This window comes from Periophthalmus magnuspinnatus, chromosome 17, assembly GCF_009829125.3.
Source record: "Periophthalmus magnuspinnatus isolate fPerMag1 chromosome 17, fPerMag1.2.pri, whole genome shotgun sequence".
In the NCBI taxonomy this organism is placed as follows: Eukaryota; Metazoa; Chordata; class Actinopteri; order Gobiiformes; family Gobiidae; genus Periophthalmus; species Periophthalmus magnuspinnatus.
The window spans coordinates 30,923,740-30,942,828 of NC_047142.1; the positions used below are offsets into that span (position 1 = coordinate 30,923,740).

The 19,089-nt window shown below is 39.3% G+C and overlaps 1 protein-coding gene across 1 annotated transcript; it reads right to left on the reverse strand.

Moving 5' to 3' along the window:
* Nucleotides 1-2,535: 2,535 nt before the first annotated feature.
* Nucleotides 2,536-18,869, reverse strand: paxip1 (PAX interacting (with transcription-activation domain) protein 1). Its single transcript, XM_033982654.2, has 25 exons — nucleotides 18,677-18,869; nucleotides 16,374-16,508; nucleotides 15,448-15,491; nucleotides 15,274-15,337; nucleotides 14,634-14,744; nucleotides 14,453-14,528; nucleotides 13,090-13,292; nucleotides 12,124-12,409; nucleotides 11,579-11,682; nucleotides 11,101-11,451; nucleotides 10,265-10,637; nucleotides 9,695-9,789; nucleotides 9,512-9,607; nucleotides 9,182-9,319; nucleotides 8,968-9,089; nucleotides 8,204-8,388; nucleotides 7,886-7,929; nucleotides 7,444-7,505; nucleotides 6,927-7,029; nucleotides 6,070-6,238; nucleotides 5,206-5,306; nucleotides 4,448-4,582; nucleotides 3,074-3,149; nucleotides 2,931-2,991; nucleotides 2,536-2,768 (listed from the first exon to the last, which is right to left on the reverse strand). The coding sequence occupies exons 1-25, from the start codon at nucleotides 18,755-18,757 to the stop codon at nucleotides 2,753-2,755; spliced, it is 3,231 nt and encodes a 1,076-aa protein (XP_033838545.1). The 5' UTR covers nucleotides 18,758-18,869; the 3' UTR covers nucleotides 2,536-2,752.
* Between the last annotated feature and the right edge of the window lie 220 nt (nucleotides 18,870-19,089).

The window sequence follows — 19,089 nt, forward strand, 5'->3', positions numbered from 1 at the left end:
CTCCTACACAATAGAAGAATTTAAAAAGAAGTATAAAACATTACATTACAGAACTCAAGAATGATTCATGTGAACTGTTATGGTTTGTAGTTTTAGTTTTCACATTGAGTCATATGTTGTAGAACTGATGCTGCTTTTCTTGGAATTCTTGTACGTTATTATTAAATAGAGTTACGCATTATAATTTTTACTTCTCGGTCATGATAGAGATTTTGAATGTAATGACCAATAAAAATACTTACACTTGCACAATCATTAACAATTGGAGTAAACTAAGAACTAAATCAGGAGTTCAACTCAATAAGACTCAAATAGGTGCTGACATTTTTGATATCATGACAACACTACCATAACTAAGTAGAAATATAATGATTCTTTACCCATATTGCAAGTATAAAACATGTACGTGATAATATGTTGTAAAATCAGGAGCCACAGTGGGGCGTCAGTGGCAAAAACTGTTGTTGTGTCCTTAGGCATGACACTTCACCCACATTGCCTGGTATGAATGTGGCGTGTGCGTGAGTGTTGGGGGTGGGAGGGGCCAATGGTGCAGCCAGTCAGTGTGTCCCAGGGCAGATGTGGCTACACCATAGAGTGTGGAGTGAATGAATATGGCATGAAATTGTAAAGAGCATTTTGAAAATGCTCTATACAAGAATAACGCATTATTATTATTATTTAATAATAATAACTCGTATGGATATCAAGAACTATAGACCTATTAGTGTGCTTCCTGTGGTCTCCAAGGTCATAGAAAAAATTGTTGCGGAGCAACTTATTGACCACCTCGACGACGGAAATATGTTGCATCCAATGCAATTTGGTTTCCGGTCAAAACACTCCACGGATACAGCATGTTGCTATTTGCTTGAGGTGATCAAGTCTAGTCTGGACAAGGGAGGGGTGGTTGGGGCTATTTTTTTTGATCTCCGTAAGGCATTTGACACTGTTAACCATTCAGTGCTGTTGACAAAAATGCAAAATTTCAAACTCTCAAGAAACACTGTCAGTTGGTTTCAGTCGTACTTGGCAGATCGTCACCAGTGTGTAAGGATAAATGACAAAACATCTCCATTTACTACTTGCTTAGCAGGCGTGCCCCAAGGGTCCATTCTGGGGCCGTTGCTCTTCAGCTTGTACATCAACGACCTACCTTCTATTTGTGACGATGTAGAAATCGTGATGTATGCTGATGACACAGTATTCCTTACACATGGTCCCGACACAAATTCTGCCGCAGCTAAGTTATCTGTGGCAATGGTAAAAGCAATAGAGTGGTTTAACAAATCTTTCCTTACTCTGAATACGGACAAAACTGTTACAATGTACTTCTCAAACAAACAAAGTCAAAGTATATGTCCAAATATTTATGTGAATAGTTGCATGATTAAAAATGTCGAGGAAGTTAAGTACCTGGGAATCATATTAGACCCTACCCTTAATTTTAAAAAACATATTAAAAAGGTTTGTAATGTCTTGAAATTCAACATCGCTAACTTCCAACACATTAGAAGCTCATTATCATTAGAAGCAGCAAAATCCTATCTCAATGCTATGATTATATCTCACATTTTGTATTGTATTTCCTCATGGTCTCAAGCCAAAATAACAGTACTAAATCCTCTCAGATCATTGCATAATCAGGCGTTGAAAATTCTCGATAAAAAGCCCAGACGTTATCATCATTGCTACATATTGGACAAATTTAAAATATTAAGCTTTGACAACTTGATCAGGTTCTCTGATATTCGCCTGGTACATAAAATCTTGCATGATGCTGCCCCACCCCCACTAAAGAAATATGTACAGCCTCGCTCTCAACTAACAAGCAGAGTGTTAAGGTCTGTGTCCAGGGGTGACTGCAATGTTCCTACAAGAAAGTCCGCTTTTTCTCAATCTGCCTTCTCTTTTAAAGCCATCAAGGAATGGAACGGGCTTCCAGAAAATCTTAAGAACATAGCAGATTATCACAGTTTTTCAGGGGCTCTTAAAAACTGGCTTCTTGACCATCAGTCCTGCTCACACTAACTATACTAGACGGGTATTCGGCCATCAGATGTTACCCTCGTGGGTACCATCTGATGGCCACTAGATTACCAAATCAGTCATGAGTGTTATTGTACTGTTTGAGTGTCATACTACTGTCTTGTTTACATTCACAATACCAATAAGGTACAGCGCTATCAGATGCTACCCTCGTGGGTATCATCTGATAGCGACTACACTGTATTTATTGTTATTTGTTGTTTATGTCCTGCACTTTAGCTCCTGTACTGTATTATATTGTATATATTTTATATTGTATTGTTTATGTTCTGCACTTTAGTTCCTGTATTGTATTATATTGCTTATATTTTATATTGTATTGTATTTTTCACCTGTTCAGGGACTACAGATGGAAATTAGCTTCGGCTACAGTCTGGTGCAAAGCATCTATTAATGTTTTTTTTTTTTTGCACACTGTCCCTTCAAATAAACTAATAAATAAATAAAATAAATAACAATAATAATATTAAAATAAAGAGTCTCATTCACAAGCATATGTACAATTTTATTTCCAAAGTATTTACATTTTACTTTAGCAACAGCAAAAAGGTTAAAATCTTTCATAATTTAAACATTCATTTGACAAAAATAACCCCCAGGTATTTCTTTAACAAAGGCCTAGAAAAGCTCTATGCACAGGTCACATACAAACATACAAAAGGCTCTGGTCGGAGGTCAGGGGTCAGGAAGGTCACGCTCTTCATCAGGTGAATTTATACGTGAGACAGTCAAGGAAAAAAGTTGCTTAATTTTTCTGACCCTAAGCACTTAGTTACCTAGTTACGCTAGTTAAAAATTGACCTGCCGTTGTTCCCTTATGTGTTCTCTCCTCCAAATCTGAGAATAGTTTTCATTAAACTTATGTGTGAACCCAAGGATATGAGTCGTAATCGATCTTCTGTGTGAGGACTCCACTCAGAATGAACTCTGCGTTGTGCACATCTGCAGACACAAAAACAGTGAAAGAATCATTGTTTAGTTTTGGACATGACCAGCAGATAAAATAATGTGTGTATCATTTTACCAATGTTTTTGAGAAAGTAGTCTCTGAGAAGGTGCAGGTCATTGTCACAGGAAATCAATATGATTTCTGGAAGATTCTGCAATAAAAAACAAACAATAGTAATAATGTTAATTAAAGATAATGTTAAACAAATACATTGCGTCTCAAAGCCAACAGTTACTGTTATTAAAATTGGAAAATATAAAATAACCTATTAAAATACAAATAAAATATTAATAATAAATTAATAATAAATTATTTTTAAATGTAGAATACTTCAGTTTGTGGCATTGTTTTAATATTAATTATGCCTCAAAGTTAGCATTAGCATTGGGACAAAAATGTCATGTCTCTTTCTAAACACAGAAGTATTCATTTTATTTGTGTCATGTTTAACATGTTGTCAGTGACATCCACCTGCAGCTCCCCGTCACTGCCTCATCTTTAAATATTTATTCATTTTAGTGTGACTTGGCAAAAACCTCATAGCGATACAATAGGACAGGAAGTAGTGACGCTAACAGTGAGGTTGCCAGTGGCGAGTCATTCTAATGGTGGTAAACAAAATCTATCTACCATGGCAGTGAGCAGAGGGCAAAGGGAACTGGATTATGCAGGTGCACATGCTTTTAGATTAGGTAACAATACGATAACGAGACAGTAAGGCTAACCACTCTGCCACAGTGCCTCCATGAACACGTTTTAAACTGTACTAAGTGATAATCAGTGACAAAATTCAATTCAATTAAACTCAGGTCCCTGAGGAAATCCAATTGTTAAGTATCAAATTAAGTGTTTCAAAGTTAATATGTTCTCAGCCATTAACTGAAAAAGAGTGAAAAAAGAGGTGGGTGAAAAAAGAGGAGCGTGAAAAAAGAGTGAAAAAGTTAGTAGTTGATATATATATATATATATATATTTTTTTTTTTTTTTTACAGGAAAAATGTTGAAAATGTTTAAGTATCACACTTCTATGGGGTATTAACTGCTAACACTTTACATATTTAGATCCCCATGTTACCATTTGTTTTGAAAATGCTATAATCACTGAAAACGATGTATAAACATGTTTTACAAGTTTCACCTGTATTTTTTGACACTCTTCTCCCTTTGCTCCCCATGCCAAGTCACTCCCCCTTCAGAGTAACACAGTCAACATGCATCCTGCTAATGAAACTACTGCGCATTGCATCAGGTTTGTGATGTAGTGCAGTTTAGTATCAGGTTTTTGTATATTTGGAGAATTGTCGTGTGGAAGCATGGGGGATGTAGGCTTGTGGGCGGAGCATAAAACAGAATCTTACAGGTAACTGAAAGGAGGGTTCGAATAAGGCCTGGGAAAGATCGCTAAATTACTCAAAGAAGGAAAGGAAGCAGGTGGATTTGGAGAATGACCTTGTTCTGGCGGTGCTCCAGGACCTTCTTGGACGAGGGCAGTTTGGGCAGCAGTTTGCCCCCTGCACTCTCCAGGATGGCCTTCATGGTGCTGAGGCTGGGGCACATGCCAGGGGTCAGGTAGAAGTATTTACCCTGAACAAACAGAAAGAAAGTATTAAATATGAGAGAAATATGAATATGACAGAAGACTGGTGAATATGGATGAGGACAAAAGACTGAATCAAGAAGCACGCTTTGTGACAAAACATCTGTAAAAATGGCTATATTAAAGCCACAGTATGCAACTTTTAAGACTAAAATAAAAGCTTTTTTTCCATTTTTGTTGTGTTTATTACACTGTAAAACAAAAAAAAATGTGTCTCTACTCTTCTGCTTGTTCCCATGAAAATATACTGGCTATAATATTCCAGAGTATAGCATAAAACTTAAAACCATACTCAGAAAGTTTAAACCATGGAGAATGCTCCCATTTCCGTGGAATAATGCAGATGGCGTGCTGCTTCCAGAAAGTTACATATGGTGTGTTTAAAGTTACTTACTTCTCTAATATCTGTTATATGGGGAATGCATTATTTGGGTGTTTTGAGCTACTTTAGGCGACCTTAGCTTTGGCGTTTCACATATTCTAACTTAATATAGTGCGTGCGTGCTAAACAGTGATTTCTGAGCAAAGCAGTTCCCTGATCACACTTGAGTAAAGCCAGTCAGTATTTTTAAAGTCCATGTACAACACACTGAGGAGCTGTGGCGTTCACCTTAAACAGCTGCGAGCTCTGGGCCCGTTTCAGAGACTCCTCCAAACTAAAGCTGAACAGAACCTCGGCCTCTGCGTCTCTCAGGGTGAAGCTCTGCTCGTCTGCAGCACAACACAGGGACAGTTCAGAGCAGAGGTTTTACAACTACCAACTAGCTTAATATTTCACAACCGGATCTAAACCTGGACTTTATCAGGCCTCAGTTAGAATGAAACAAACCAAAAATGAGGTTAAAGCATAGACAAGGCAGGTCTAAATAATTACAAAAACATGAAGATTGGTCCGTGTACATAGTTGGAATATTAATTTTATTTAGAGTCTAAGGAACACTGGTTTTTCTTTTTTCTCCAGCGACCAACATTTCACCAATGGATACGTTGGCGACTTCCACATCATTCTCCTACCTGATAAGATATGGTTTTATAAGTAAAGATATGATCATTTTCTGGTAAATAGAGATGTTATAAAACAGTGTTGATCAACTACTTAACAGAAGCAATTCAAGTGTCATCTCTTCATTAAAATTCACACAATTTAGTCTGGACCTCTTTTCTAGGAACCCCTTGAGAATCTGGGGACTTAAATTTGGGGGTACATAATGTATACATTTTTAAATTTTAGTATTTTAGATAGAAAATATAAAAGAAGAACAGTGGACGGTCAAGACACATTCAGCAAGATCTGGGACTTTAGGTTTAAATTGTAGACAAGAGCTCTCAATGATAACCCAATCATTTAATATATATAAAACACCATATATGCTCTTCAAATGGTACAATTACTGCCCTAAGGGAAATACTCCATCACACAGGGCATTTAAACTGTGGTACATCTACTTTTACATCTCAGTGGCCTGAGTCTTACCCACAAACTTCTGGCTCCTCCAGCTCTCCTCTAACCACTCGGGTCTCACGATGTGTTTGACCACAGACATGGCGGTCAGAAACTTCACCGTCCGCGACACCTTAGACGCCAAAAGGTGAGTGACCCTGTGTCCGGAGTCTGCCACCTCTCCCCCCAATGCGTGCACCCACTGAGGGAGGGGGAAAGGCAGGAGAGGGGGGAGAGAGAAGGGAGAGGAGAGACAGAGTGGGAGAAAGAGAAGAGAGGGGAGAGACAGAAAATGCCGTTATCATCTGCAGTACATTTACTTGAGTAGTTTTTAATAAAAATTGTACTTCTCAGAGCCCTTTTCTTGCAGCATACTTTTACTCCTACTTGAGTAATATTTTCATTACCAGTAACAGTACCTTGTGGTTACTCTTCCCACTGTGAGCAAGTCACAATATGAAATGATTTGGACATTTGTGTTTCTTGCAGCTCCTTCAGATATGACTTAGTTTGATTTTCAGAGGATGGACATAAAAATGAGAAAGACCAAGCTAATAAACAGAAACTGTAAACAAATCAGTGTGTTTCAGTGTAGCTAGCTCCTCCCTTCAGATAGATTTAAGGCCGAGTCCACCAGCCATCTGAACTCAAGAAGCCACTTAATGATTTCACACAAAAACTTTTGTCCAGTTGAAAGAATTCAATTTTCTTTTGCAATCCTTTGACATGTGTTGTGCATTATTTAATGTTGTATTGTCCCAATTAAATGGAACTATAAATTAGATGTTATGTCCAGCCAGTTACAATTACTTCCTTGAGTCATTTCTTAGGACAAAACTTGCTGCCCCGTTTCTGTTTCTATATTTGAATGTAAAAGTGTGGGTGCAGACCTTGGTGTACTGTTGGACCAGAGCAGGTTCAAACCCCGTGAACATGACCAGAGGAGTGGACTCAGGAGGCAGCTTCTGACCCGGGGATTGCACTTCGTCCAACCTAAAACAACATAACAGTTTAAATCTAACAATCCTATCGCCATGTTTCAGATGACATCACAACATTCTATAGGGAAATATTTAATACAGATATAGGGTGCTAAAATTAATATTGGTATACTACATTTTTTTTCTTGTAGTTGTTGGGTCAAGTCGCTAATATAAAATATCCAAAAGGTAAATGCCCAAATGTTGAACCTGATCATTTCTGACAAAGTAAAATGTAATCAACAGGGAAAAAACTGGACAGGAAGTAGTGACGCCAACAGTGAGGTTGCCGGGCACTGTTGTGCATAGAGCCCATTCTGCCCTTCTACTTAAACCATACCCTCCTCCCAAACTCTAAAACCAAGATTGTACAAACACATCTCATCAAATCAGCATCTACACAAACAATCACATTTAAAGTGCAGACCTGGCCTTCTTATTGGCTGGTTCACTGTTGGAGTTCAGTTTCTGTTTCTGCAGCTGTAGGTTCTAAAACACGAACCAAAGAGGTTAGGATTATTTACAATGTATACAGTGTAGAAATGTGTTTTGATTGATTATTTGGAAATGTACACTACCAGCCAAACGTTTGGATAAACCTTCTATTTTGATGTTTTTATTTTTCTTTACTACTTTCTACACATCAAGACATGCCAAGATTGCAAAGCAGTGATCAAAGTAAAGGGTGGCTATTTTTGAGTTATTTTGTTTATATTTTTAATCCCTACATTCCACATGTGTCATAGTTTTGGAGTCTTCAGAGAGAATCTACAATGTAAATAATCATGGAAATAAAGAAGAAACATATATGACTGGTAGTGTACTTTAAGACAAATTGGCGTATGAGAATCAACAGAAGCTGGACTCACCGCTAAGGCCTCTGGAGTCACTTTGATTGGAGCTCTCCACGCACCTGCAAAAGACAAAGAGACAAGACTGGTCTAGTCTCCTTTTTGGAAATAACGTATAAATTGTAGACCCGTGACCACAGTTTGCCTTGTAATTCTTGGACAATTTGTTGTTTTTCTTGAAGACTAACTCTTGATCACCCGAATAATCTTGTTGATACTGTTTTAGTTTCCATGTTGTTCAGTGTCATCATCTGTCTGTTGTGATGTGAAACCCAGCAATACTTCAAACATGGATGGTTAATCCCTGGTCATACCCCTCCTTCCCGGTGCACGTACCCAGCAGGTTGATGACGAGCTGGGGGTTGGGGGCCAGAGGTTCTGGGTGGTTGTAATTCTGGTATCTGCTGTGCTGGATTTGCCTCAAAGCCTCAAAGTTCCCCAGTAACACGTCACACAGCCACTGGGCGTTCACACAGGGAATCTTCCACTCTTTGGCCTTCTCGTACTTCAGTCCACTCGGCCTGAGAGGAGAGAGGGGGGTACAATGTTAAAGCAGAAATTATGCAAACATTTACTTCAGAGTTTTTGACCATGTTATAGTTGTTTCCTTCTCATTTACCCTCTGAAATTATATTTGGAGTGAATCATGCATGTTTAAGCAATCTTGAATCACTTATTTTCAAGACACCATATCGTCGATCAATCCCTGGTTTTACTTCCACTGCTCTATACTTTCTTCTGAATGTTTTACTTTCTTAATCAAAAGGATTCGGCAATGTCGTGTAGTCATTTTGGTTCAAAGGAAAAAAATCAGGTGACGTCAGCTGTCATTGGGCACCGCAATTTTCTAATGTGGAAGTCAGCGGACTTGTTTCTTTTATTAAGCTGTTTCAGATGAATATAGCATTTTTCAATGTCCAAATTCTAACATATTTTCCACGAGTGTCATAGATTAAAACTATAGAGCAGGCTCAAGCACAATATGTCTATACCAGATTTATTCAAGTAATAAAGAAACATGCATTTGCCCCAGTACAGATTGTAAATTTCACTGTGCTGGTGTGTGCGCTGGTCCTACAGTTGTTTAAATGTGTTCTTACTCTTTACAGATGAGAACAGTGTTGCTGCGGCAGAGGTATCCTGTGTACCGTGCTCCTGCCAAATATGCCATCAACTTTAGGTCGTCCCGATCAGAGTCCACGAAGCCCGTTACCGAGATGATCTGAGGAGATGCAATAAATGTTAGCAATTCACATCCTAATAACATTTTCCTAATTCTGTCTAATCTTGTTTGTCTGCTCTAGTAGCCCGTACGTGTTGTGAGCAGGGCTTGGCTCCAGGTGGAAAGGCGAAAGGCAGGTGCAGTGTCCGACTCGGAGGAACCATCTTTTTTTTCTTCAGAACCGTGTTGAGCCAGTGAGCAGTAACACACCTCTTCCCCTCTCTCAGAGCCTACAACACCAGGGTAACAATTCATACACTGGAACAGCTGTACAAGGTAATCATAATAATAATAATAATAATAATGCATTAGTCTTATACAGCACTTTTCCAGACACTTGGCCTGTTTTTACCCGTCCACCTCTGAGGTATAACATAAACAGTACATGTTTGTAGATGTGGGGAGTTTTCAGTGGGCCTTACCTGAACATACATGTTACTGACTTGACTCTCACAGAGTAAATGAGTGCAGCGACTGGTCAGAGTGTTATCGGCCAGACCCCCACACGCCTGGATCACCTGCAGCAGAACATACAACACAATTAGTCAGAACTTTACCTACAGGCAGAAGTAAAGACCAAAACTAACAGAGGAACTGTCTCTGACCCGTTTCCACGTGGCCAGGAGCTGTTTGTCAGCCATTTGTTCTGGATAATCAGCAATGGCAAAAACACAGCCCACCAGGAACCCATCCGGAGGAACTACAAGAGAAGAGACTGAAAATAGTAACTTAATATGTAACACAGGCAGGACTTGTAGTGCAGACTGACTTGGATATTGTACCCCAACAGATAAAACAAATCCCCATAGAAATTCTCAGGGCTTGCACCCAATTTTGTCCCCATGTCTTACCTCAGCACAGATATACTGTATAAGCAACTCTTAGTCAATACAAGTCCATTTTGCACTATCTGAATCTAATTAGAAAGCTATTTATTGTCCGAGAATCAGGAAGTATATGCATACTTATGCAGGCTAGTTGTTGTTAGCTTTACCGTGACTGGAAAACTCAAGAAAGAGTTGTGAAAACTGCTTATAAACTCATCATGGTGGATGCTCAGAATGCAGTAATAACTTTGGACCACTGCAATACTTGTGCCGAGTTCTATGTCACAGTGCCACCTTTACCGTTACACACCACATTAGCATTAGTTTAGTCTGTCATGTGGTACTGACCCTCTTGGCCTGGCTCGTGCCCGTAGAGCTGTGTGCTCAGTGGCGCCCCTTGTGGCTGCTGGAGGACCTGCAGACTCTGGTGCTGATTGTGCAAGTGCTGGGTTTGGTGGAGGAAGTGGCTCTGCTGAAGGTGGTGTGGGTGGAGGTGAGTCTGGCCCAGCTGCTGCTGCTGCTGCTGTGGGTGCGGTTGTGGGTGATGGGCTGGTGTTTGTTGTTGGTTTTGTTGTTGGTTTTGTAAATGTGTTTGTTGGTTTTGTAAATGCTGTTGCTGCAGCATGTGCATTCTCTGCTGCTGGAGCTGATGGAGCGGGTGTTGTGGGCGGAGCTGAGGATGCTGCATGAACCGCTGCTGTGATAGGGGGAGCTGTGGAGCCTGAGGAGAGAGAGATACAGTAGAAATGTGCTGATGGCCAATAGATTGCATTCATGTTCTACAATTTGATTCTACTATTTCAGTTGGAGGGTGTGGCCTATATAACTCGATTTTTCGTTTTTGATTGAAATCTCCAAACTGACTCCAATCTGATCCACAAATGTTGAACCTTCTCATTATTTGTTTGGGATTGGCTCCACAAACTTGTCATGTTAATCTTATGATTTAAAGTCTTTTCAATTGACAACAATCACACAAGTTTTGTTTATTTACACTGATAGAGAAGTTTTTGGTTCATCTGAATAGGCCCAGTAAGTCGTGTCTGACGTGTCCTCCAGCTTGCTTTTATATCATATAAAAAGTAATCTTTATCTGGAATGTTGCCATACTGTGTAACATTCCAGGTAAAGCAATATCATTTCCCTGAAGACACCATCAGAGTGCACCTTAAAGATCCCCATACCTGAGCCATTTGGTGCGGGTGCTGCTGTGACATTGGGCGCTGCTGTTGGGACATGGGGTGAGGGAAGCCCTGCCCCCCCTGAACCTGGACCTGGACCGGACCTGGGACCTGGACCTGGACTGGACCCTGAACTTGGACTTGACCCGGGACTTGCTGCTGCTGTAGTTGCTGCTGCTGCTGTAGCTGCTGCTGCTGCTGTTGGTGGTGGTGGAGCTGCATCATGTGGTGCTGGTTCTGGAGATGGAGGGGCAGATGCTGTGGGTGTGTGCCCTGAGGAGTGAACTGCTGCTGGGGCACAGGTGGGTGAGGCTGGGGATGGTCTCCAGGGAGGGGCTGACCTGACAGTTTGGGCTGAAGGTGAAAAAACATATTTAATTGTTTTGTGATATTTTCTGTGGCTGTGATTAGACAGATTTAAAAAATAAATCACAAACCACACCACAAAGGATCAGCAGTAATTTAAAATTTAATGTCTCACATGAACCATGGGCCCTGGTCTCTCTGAGTTGTTGGTGATGTTCCTTAAAGTCCGAGCAGCAGGACTCCAGCCGGGCATCGCTTCTGGGCCTCCAGGAATCGCTCCTGAACAGAACCAATCAGAAAAGAGTTTATCACATCAGTTCTCAAAGTGGCAACTCAAAGCTAAATGAGTGAAAATAAAACCCTAATTTTATCACCACATGTCCACAAACCAGGACTCAACCGGGACTCAACCAGGAGCATATTAATAATAATAATAAATTTTATTTGTATTGCACTTTACATTTCAAAGAAATCTCAGAGTACTACAGACACAGAAGAAAGAAACATATAAAAACATTATAAATCAGAAAAGGTATTGGGAGTAGAGGGACCATACTGTTGACAACTCAATTCCTACAGCCTTCTTTAGTTGATTAGCTGAACCCTAAATTTGAGGAAGATAAATGATAACAAGACCAGAAGATCCTCCTCTTTTAAAAAAATAAACTAGGATGCAGGCACCATGTTGGTAAAATAGTACCCCTCTGACTTCCGTCTTACCTGGAGGTGGAGCCTGGTTCATGGGCGTAGCAGCAGGGCGTCCCTCGGGCACTGCGCCAGCTCCAGGTGCGTGGACTGGGACAGAGGCGCAGAGATTGATCATCCCACTAGCTCCTGCTCCTCCTCCTGCTGCTGCTGCTGCTGTGGAGGTTGGCTCTCTGGTGCCTGGGGGCCCCGTTCTCCTCCGTGCTGTACCCAGGCTAGGAGTCACCTCGGCTGGGGTCCAGTTCAGATTCGGTCCCTCCTTCTCGTTGGGGGAGTCGTCATCGGAATCGTCAAACATGCGCTAAAGGAGGAATATAAAAACAAAAAGTGAATTTAAAACAATGTGATGTTTTATTTATCATTACTCTAATTGCCTATCCACATTAAAAGCTCAATACATGCACAAATAAACCCGGATGGGTGAAATATCACAAAAAGTATATCACAAGTTTATGTAGCTAAATAAAAAAAATAAAAAAATAAAAATCCAGTTCAAAATGAGAGATATTTAAATTATTAAGACTGGGCGATATGATAAAGGTATGTGCATTTTATTCCTCATATTGTCTGATAATGTGATTCCAATTTCAGCTTTTCTTATTAATGTGCAGTGCAACATAATACATTAGTTTTATATAGTGCTTTTCAGGGCAACTCAAAGACAATTTACACTGTTTGAACATAAAACCAGGCTTGTGGGATGAGCTTTGGACAGAATCTCACAGCTAATCTTAAGGAGGGTTCGAATAGGGCCCAGGGGAGACCGCGAAAATACTCAAACATGCCATGGATGGCATCCAGAACCTCTTCAGGCATGTTTTTGATGAGGGAACAATGTTAGAACATGGTAGAAAGCAAAAAAAAAAAAAAAATCTATTTTGCTTAAAACCCCTAATGTTTTTGTAGACCATGTGATTAAATGATTATAAATGGAAAATTAATAAAAGCAAAGTGTGGGAACCCTGAAAAAGCGTGTCTGACCTCCAGGCGTCGCTCTGGCTTGCGGGGTGGTGGGGACACAGAGTTGAACTTCTTGGGGCCAGGACGTCTGCGTGGGCTGGACTCAGATGAACTGGACCCTGGGGACCTCCTGGAGCTCAGGTCCGACTCCTCCTCGCTCTGCTCCTCTGGCTCTATGTAGGTGAGCCGTGGGTGGTAAAGAGACTCCTCCTTACGACTCTTATCTGGGAATACAACAGTAAATTTAGGAGAGGACAGTATAGCCACGTTTCCACTGGTTCGCTTTGGAGAGGATCGGTACAGGCTGCAAGTGTCTGCACTCTCTAAAGTGAACCATACTGCCCCATCTGAGGGTCTAAGCCTAGAGGGTACAAGCTCCCAGTGGGGTCTGGGGCTGGTATGGCTCCAGGTATGATTAATGATCAAATGAGATGATTGGACAAGAGAGAACGCAGCCAGGTAAAAACAAGACAGCAAAAAGCAGATGGGCAGATAAAAGCAAATACAATAATAATCCCTCACCAAACTCTGACTTGATTTTGTGATAAACCATTGTATTTCCAGTTATGCCAACTTAAATATTGAGGCAACATGCTCTACAAAACAAAGCTAGCATGCATGTAACCATTTCCTGTTTAATGATGCACAGCACTCACCTATAAAACATATTCTATTTCCAATGCATAATGCATCTAACATTAGCCAAACCCAATGCATTACACGAAGAGAGGTTAAAACGTAGTGTAGAGGCAAAAAGAAAAAAAAAAAAAAGGAGAAATAGCTGATGAAAAAGCTTTGTGTTTATGTTAGCTTTAGCTTTAGCCATGTTTCACAAACTTGGAATTAAAAAACATCTTGTGAATTGCTGGGATTACTTTAGCCTCTAAATGCTCCTAAATCGCGCTCTTTGTGGTAGCACTTCTGGTTCAGCGGGATTCCCATTAATTTCAATGTAGAATTTGAGAATAAAATCTGATCTAAAATAGGCTGATTTGTGTAAAATGTTCTATGCTTATGTGACCAACATGTCAACAGTGCATCAAAGCTCTAGAAGCCTTTAAAACGTCTCTTGTGAGCCATGTGTACACAACATGTTTTAGTTTGAGCCATTAGCCACTTAGTCCTTTCTGCCATTCTGTCTGCATCTCGTTTGGTTGTTTCCTTATAGCTCTTCAATCTCTGCTCACTATTTTTTGTCACTCTTGAATATGTATGATTAAACTATGCAAACGTGGGAGCTGTACAAGATGGATTCTCATTAGTTTCACAAATATCTCAGAGATTCATCTTGTTGCGCAAGAACTGCAGCCCAACTATCTTAAATGTATTGAAATTCTAGGTTTGGAACTTATATTAACTTTCCACTACAAAACGACTCAAGTACCTTTGACAGAGTCTGTGATCCAGTCTGGAGTGACAATCCTGATGCTGGGGTGTTTCAGAGCACATTCATACTTCGCCTGAAAATAAGACACAAAAAACTACTCAAGCGACTACTATTAGCCAATCAATATTATTCATTTAGTCCTATTAAAATGAAACATGAATACAAAATGATCCCATACCCCTTTGGGTTCTTTCACAACTAAATGGGTGACTTTCCTGTTGAGGTTGAGTTGACAGCTGCCTCCATAGAATGTGACATAGGCCCAGAGAGTGTTCAGGTCCTCGGGAATCTGGTCACAAAGCAACACAGAGACACAGTTCAAGTAGAGTTCATGTGTACTTCCAAGTCACTCCCCTTTCAGAGCGCTATCAAAACATAATCAGTGTGCATCTCGCTAATTAAACTATTGCACATCACATCAGGTTTGTCAAGTTGCTGTGTACAGTTTTGTATCATGTTTTTGTATATTTATGGAGAATTATCGAGTGAGAGCATAGAGGACGTAGGCTTGCAGGCTGAACACTGCACTAACCGTAAGGAGGCTCTGAATAAGGCCTGGGAGAGATCGCTAAAATACTCAAACATGTATGGATGACATCTAAAACTACTTCAAGCCTGTTTGTGATAATGAGAACAACATTATAACATGGCAGAAAACTCCAAAAAGTTAAATTGCATAATACCCCCTGTTTAAATTAATAATATTTATCGTGTTATTTATATAATCAATATATTATTCAGTTGCACATTTAATAGAACAAGTGTCAATTTGTGACTTTGCTGCAGGAGCAAATTCTGACAATTAAAAGTCCACCTACCCGAGGGAGACACGTGTTAACCCCAAAGAAGATCTGTCCTGATTCTGGAGAAAACCCTGTCACACTGTTGTTGTGGTCAAGAAACATGTGCAACATGCAGCAAAGAAATCTACTTTTAAAACTGAGTAGATTCATGTGAAACCAAAATCAGATAAGACCAAGTTTAAAGGATACGGCAGAAGGTCTCCACAGCGAACAGAGAGGATCACCCAAGAAGGCTGAAACATAAATCAATACTCATTAAAAATAAGTGTGGCTTAAACTGAGGAGTGAATAAATAATTGCTCTTCTATTTCCATTTGTACTTTTAGCAATCACATAAACGTTAAGTAGCCGATACACGTCGATACATAGCCGAGTCCAAAACATGCTATAAGCTGAGAGAAGATGCTTAAGGACTTGTATATATAACATTTAGTGTTTTTGATTAGCTGGACCAGCATGTCCTCAAGCAACTTCACTTCAGCTTAATCTGCACACAATTTAATAAAAATCTCATATTTATAGGCCTTTTTACATTTTAAGCAACTAATCAATTAATCGAAAGAAATAATCCCTAGATTAATCAATTAGCATTATAATTGTTAGTTGGAGGCTTAGTACTCTTTGGTCTGTTCCAAAAGACAAATGTGACGCACTGGGGACAAACTTAGAAAACCCGCCAGTACTAGCGCCAGTACTAGCGCTGCAACGATTAACTGACTAATCATGACTTGTTGACTATAAAAAATAATTGTTGTTGTATTTTTATAATTATAATCATTGTCTTCACTATACAGACTCTAAAACACATACCAAAAGTCCTTTTATAATACAGACAGTAGCATTATTAAATAAAATGTTCAAAATCTATTGATTTTTACCAATACACTATATTTGTAAATATTCTCTATTCAGAAGTCTTAAGTCACCATATTATAACCTTTATTTGGCAGATATTTTAAAAGTCTCAGTGTAGAATAGAAATAATTAGGGGTGCAACAATCAGTTTTTTTCAGTTCCGATACCAATACTTTGACCCGATACCAGTGTAGGGATGGCATTTTTACAGTATTGTTAGCCAATGTGTTAAAATTCATTCATAATTGTCTTGTGGTTACCTTGACGACGGGCAGATCGAAGACCTCCCTGGACTCGCTGACCTCTGGGTTGTCTCCATCCTCTGCGATGATGTGAGTGGCCAAAGCATTGTACGAAACCTCTTTCCCTTTGCCCGCTTTCAACAGCTGCACCACCTACAACACCAGACCAGAGAACAACACATTTAGGACAAAACAGGGACGTGCAGGTTATGCAGGTCATAAAATAATCAAAAAGAAATAACTTGTAGAATTACAAAAATATAACGGCGTGTAAACATCAATACAAGGATCCGTGAAGTTGTCAGCACCTCCTGTGGCTAGCTGCAGTTCACACTAGCAGAAGCATTTTGTCCCCCGTTAGTACCAAAATGACAACACAAAGCTGCCGAATCCTACGTATATAACCAATTAAGAAAATATAATTGACATGAAGTACATCATGGAAGGGGAAGTGAAAATGGGGGTTGATCGACAAAATAGTTTCTTAAAAATAAGTGATTAGAGATTACTCAAACATGTACAAATCACTCCAAATACAACTTTGGGTGAGTAAATGATGAGGAGACAACTATAACATGAGTAAAAACTTTAAAGTAGAAACAGGTAGATAGAAAAATCAATTTTGCAGAATAGGTCTGATTTAAAACTATACTTCACTAAGGACTGATGTTTTATAAATGTTACAGTGCAATAAAAACATCCAAAAAGAAAAAGCTTGTTTTTTTTTTAGTCTACTATTTGAAAAGCTGGTGACATACAGAAGAATGGTGATCTATTAAACAATGTGAATGAAAGTGAATTACTCATGTTTGGTCAAGGGGTCAAATCATAACACTAAAATCAGCATTTTCTCCCCCATAAAAACAACCTGGAATATACACTTGCACCCAAAAATCACACTTTGTTACCCACTGTATAATCATAAACACATAAACAAGTAACTGTACTGGGAAAAGGAGCTGTATAAGATTAAATAATAGGAGCAAAAAGCAACATTTACACTCAATTAATTATGACAACAGTCTCACTGGAATGCATAGGAAACACTGCTATCACTCATTAGACATGATTTATATGAGACATGACTAAATTTTTCATAAGTATCGAAAATCAGATACTATCGATGCTAAAACTAGATACACATTTGAGCATGTATCGATACTAAAAAACTCCCATTGACAGGACAGAAATGAACCTTTCCTGAATATCTTTAAAATGATGTTGAGTTGTATCTCTCACAAGTATAAGACGCATAGACTAGTATACACCCATGAACCACTATGAACCTACTGGAAACTGAGGAATTACACAGATATAATGCCACATGGGAATAGAAAAGAAAGTACTACCATTTAATGAGGAAAATCACAGTATATCATCTAAACGAAGAGTGTTTTCTATTAGCCTCGTGGTATCAGAGTCAGTATCGATTATTGGAAATCAGGTTTGAAATTTTAGTATCATGACAACACTAGACATGACTATTTACAATACTTTATATGACACGTTAAATCCAGATTTGGACAACTGGAAGACAGACACTAGAGTGTTTTATTGCAAAGTTGACATTAGAAACGACTTAATATTGTTATTTAAAGGAGGAGATATGTTCTGAGCATGAATCTACAATGGTTATAGTGTAAACATGTAAAGGACAAACAGGAGGCGTTTGGCACAGAACATGGACGCGTGCCACAGGTCTCTGCGCTCTCGGACACATAAGGACTTTACATAAACTTTGACCAATTGTGTTAATATACAGTGGGAATTATCTTGTCTCAGTAGCTCAATTACATGACAGAACATTTCAGCCAACTGGGTATTACTATATATCCGGAACAATATGTATAGAGTTAGTTATGTGCGCAACAAGGGTCATGCACTTTGACATTACGTTAATCCGTATTCCGGCCATGTCAGATCAGATCAACTGGGAATTTGTACATATTTATAAACATCCGAATAATTCAATGACGTACTTTTTATATTATTTATACCGTCCAAACATTAATCTCACATGTCACAAGCCCAGAAACCCAAGCTAGCAGGAGGCTAAGGGTAAATTATATTGTGCTAATCTAAAATATATTGTTTGTAGCGATCTAAAGTAAAATTCATTCACCTATGTCTGCAGATAACTCGCAATGAATAAACAGTTTCCATATGACAACAGTACAACAACTAAGTTTAGTATTTCCCACCAAAGTTTAGCCCGCTAATCTCTCGGCTAGCATGTTTAGCCTATTTCTCATTGCGTTCTAATGGAAAATGCTAAAGCTAAAAACTTAGCATCCGTGTTAGCTAACCTGCCAAAGCCTCACCTTTTGGTCAATGTCTCCCACCACGTAGAATTTCACGTCTTTGAAAAGCTCTTCGGACACTTTATTCTCCTCGTCGGACATGGTGGTCCATAAAAAGCGGAGGTTTGAGTTTTGAAAAACAAAAATAAGCAGATAAAGTCTGAAAATGTGAGGAAAGACCGCTGTAGCCGCGAGTCCAGCGCCAAACTGCGGAGCACGCCCTCGACTCCACCACCGCATGACACGGGGGGTACAGAGCTGCAAAAATATGACTTTTTAAAAAAGATTCTGTCATTTTTGTGGCAATTTACGTGATTTAGACTATTAGTTTTAACATTATTAGACAATACTCTCTGTTAAATGTGTGCATAAAGCTGAAAATAATATATATTTTATGCATAAGATTAGATTGATTCCCCCTTGAAATAGTAAAG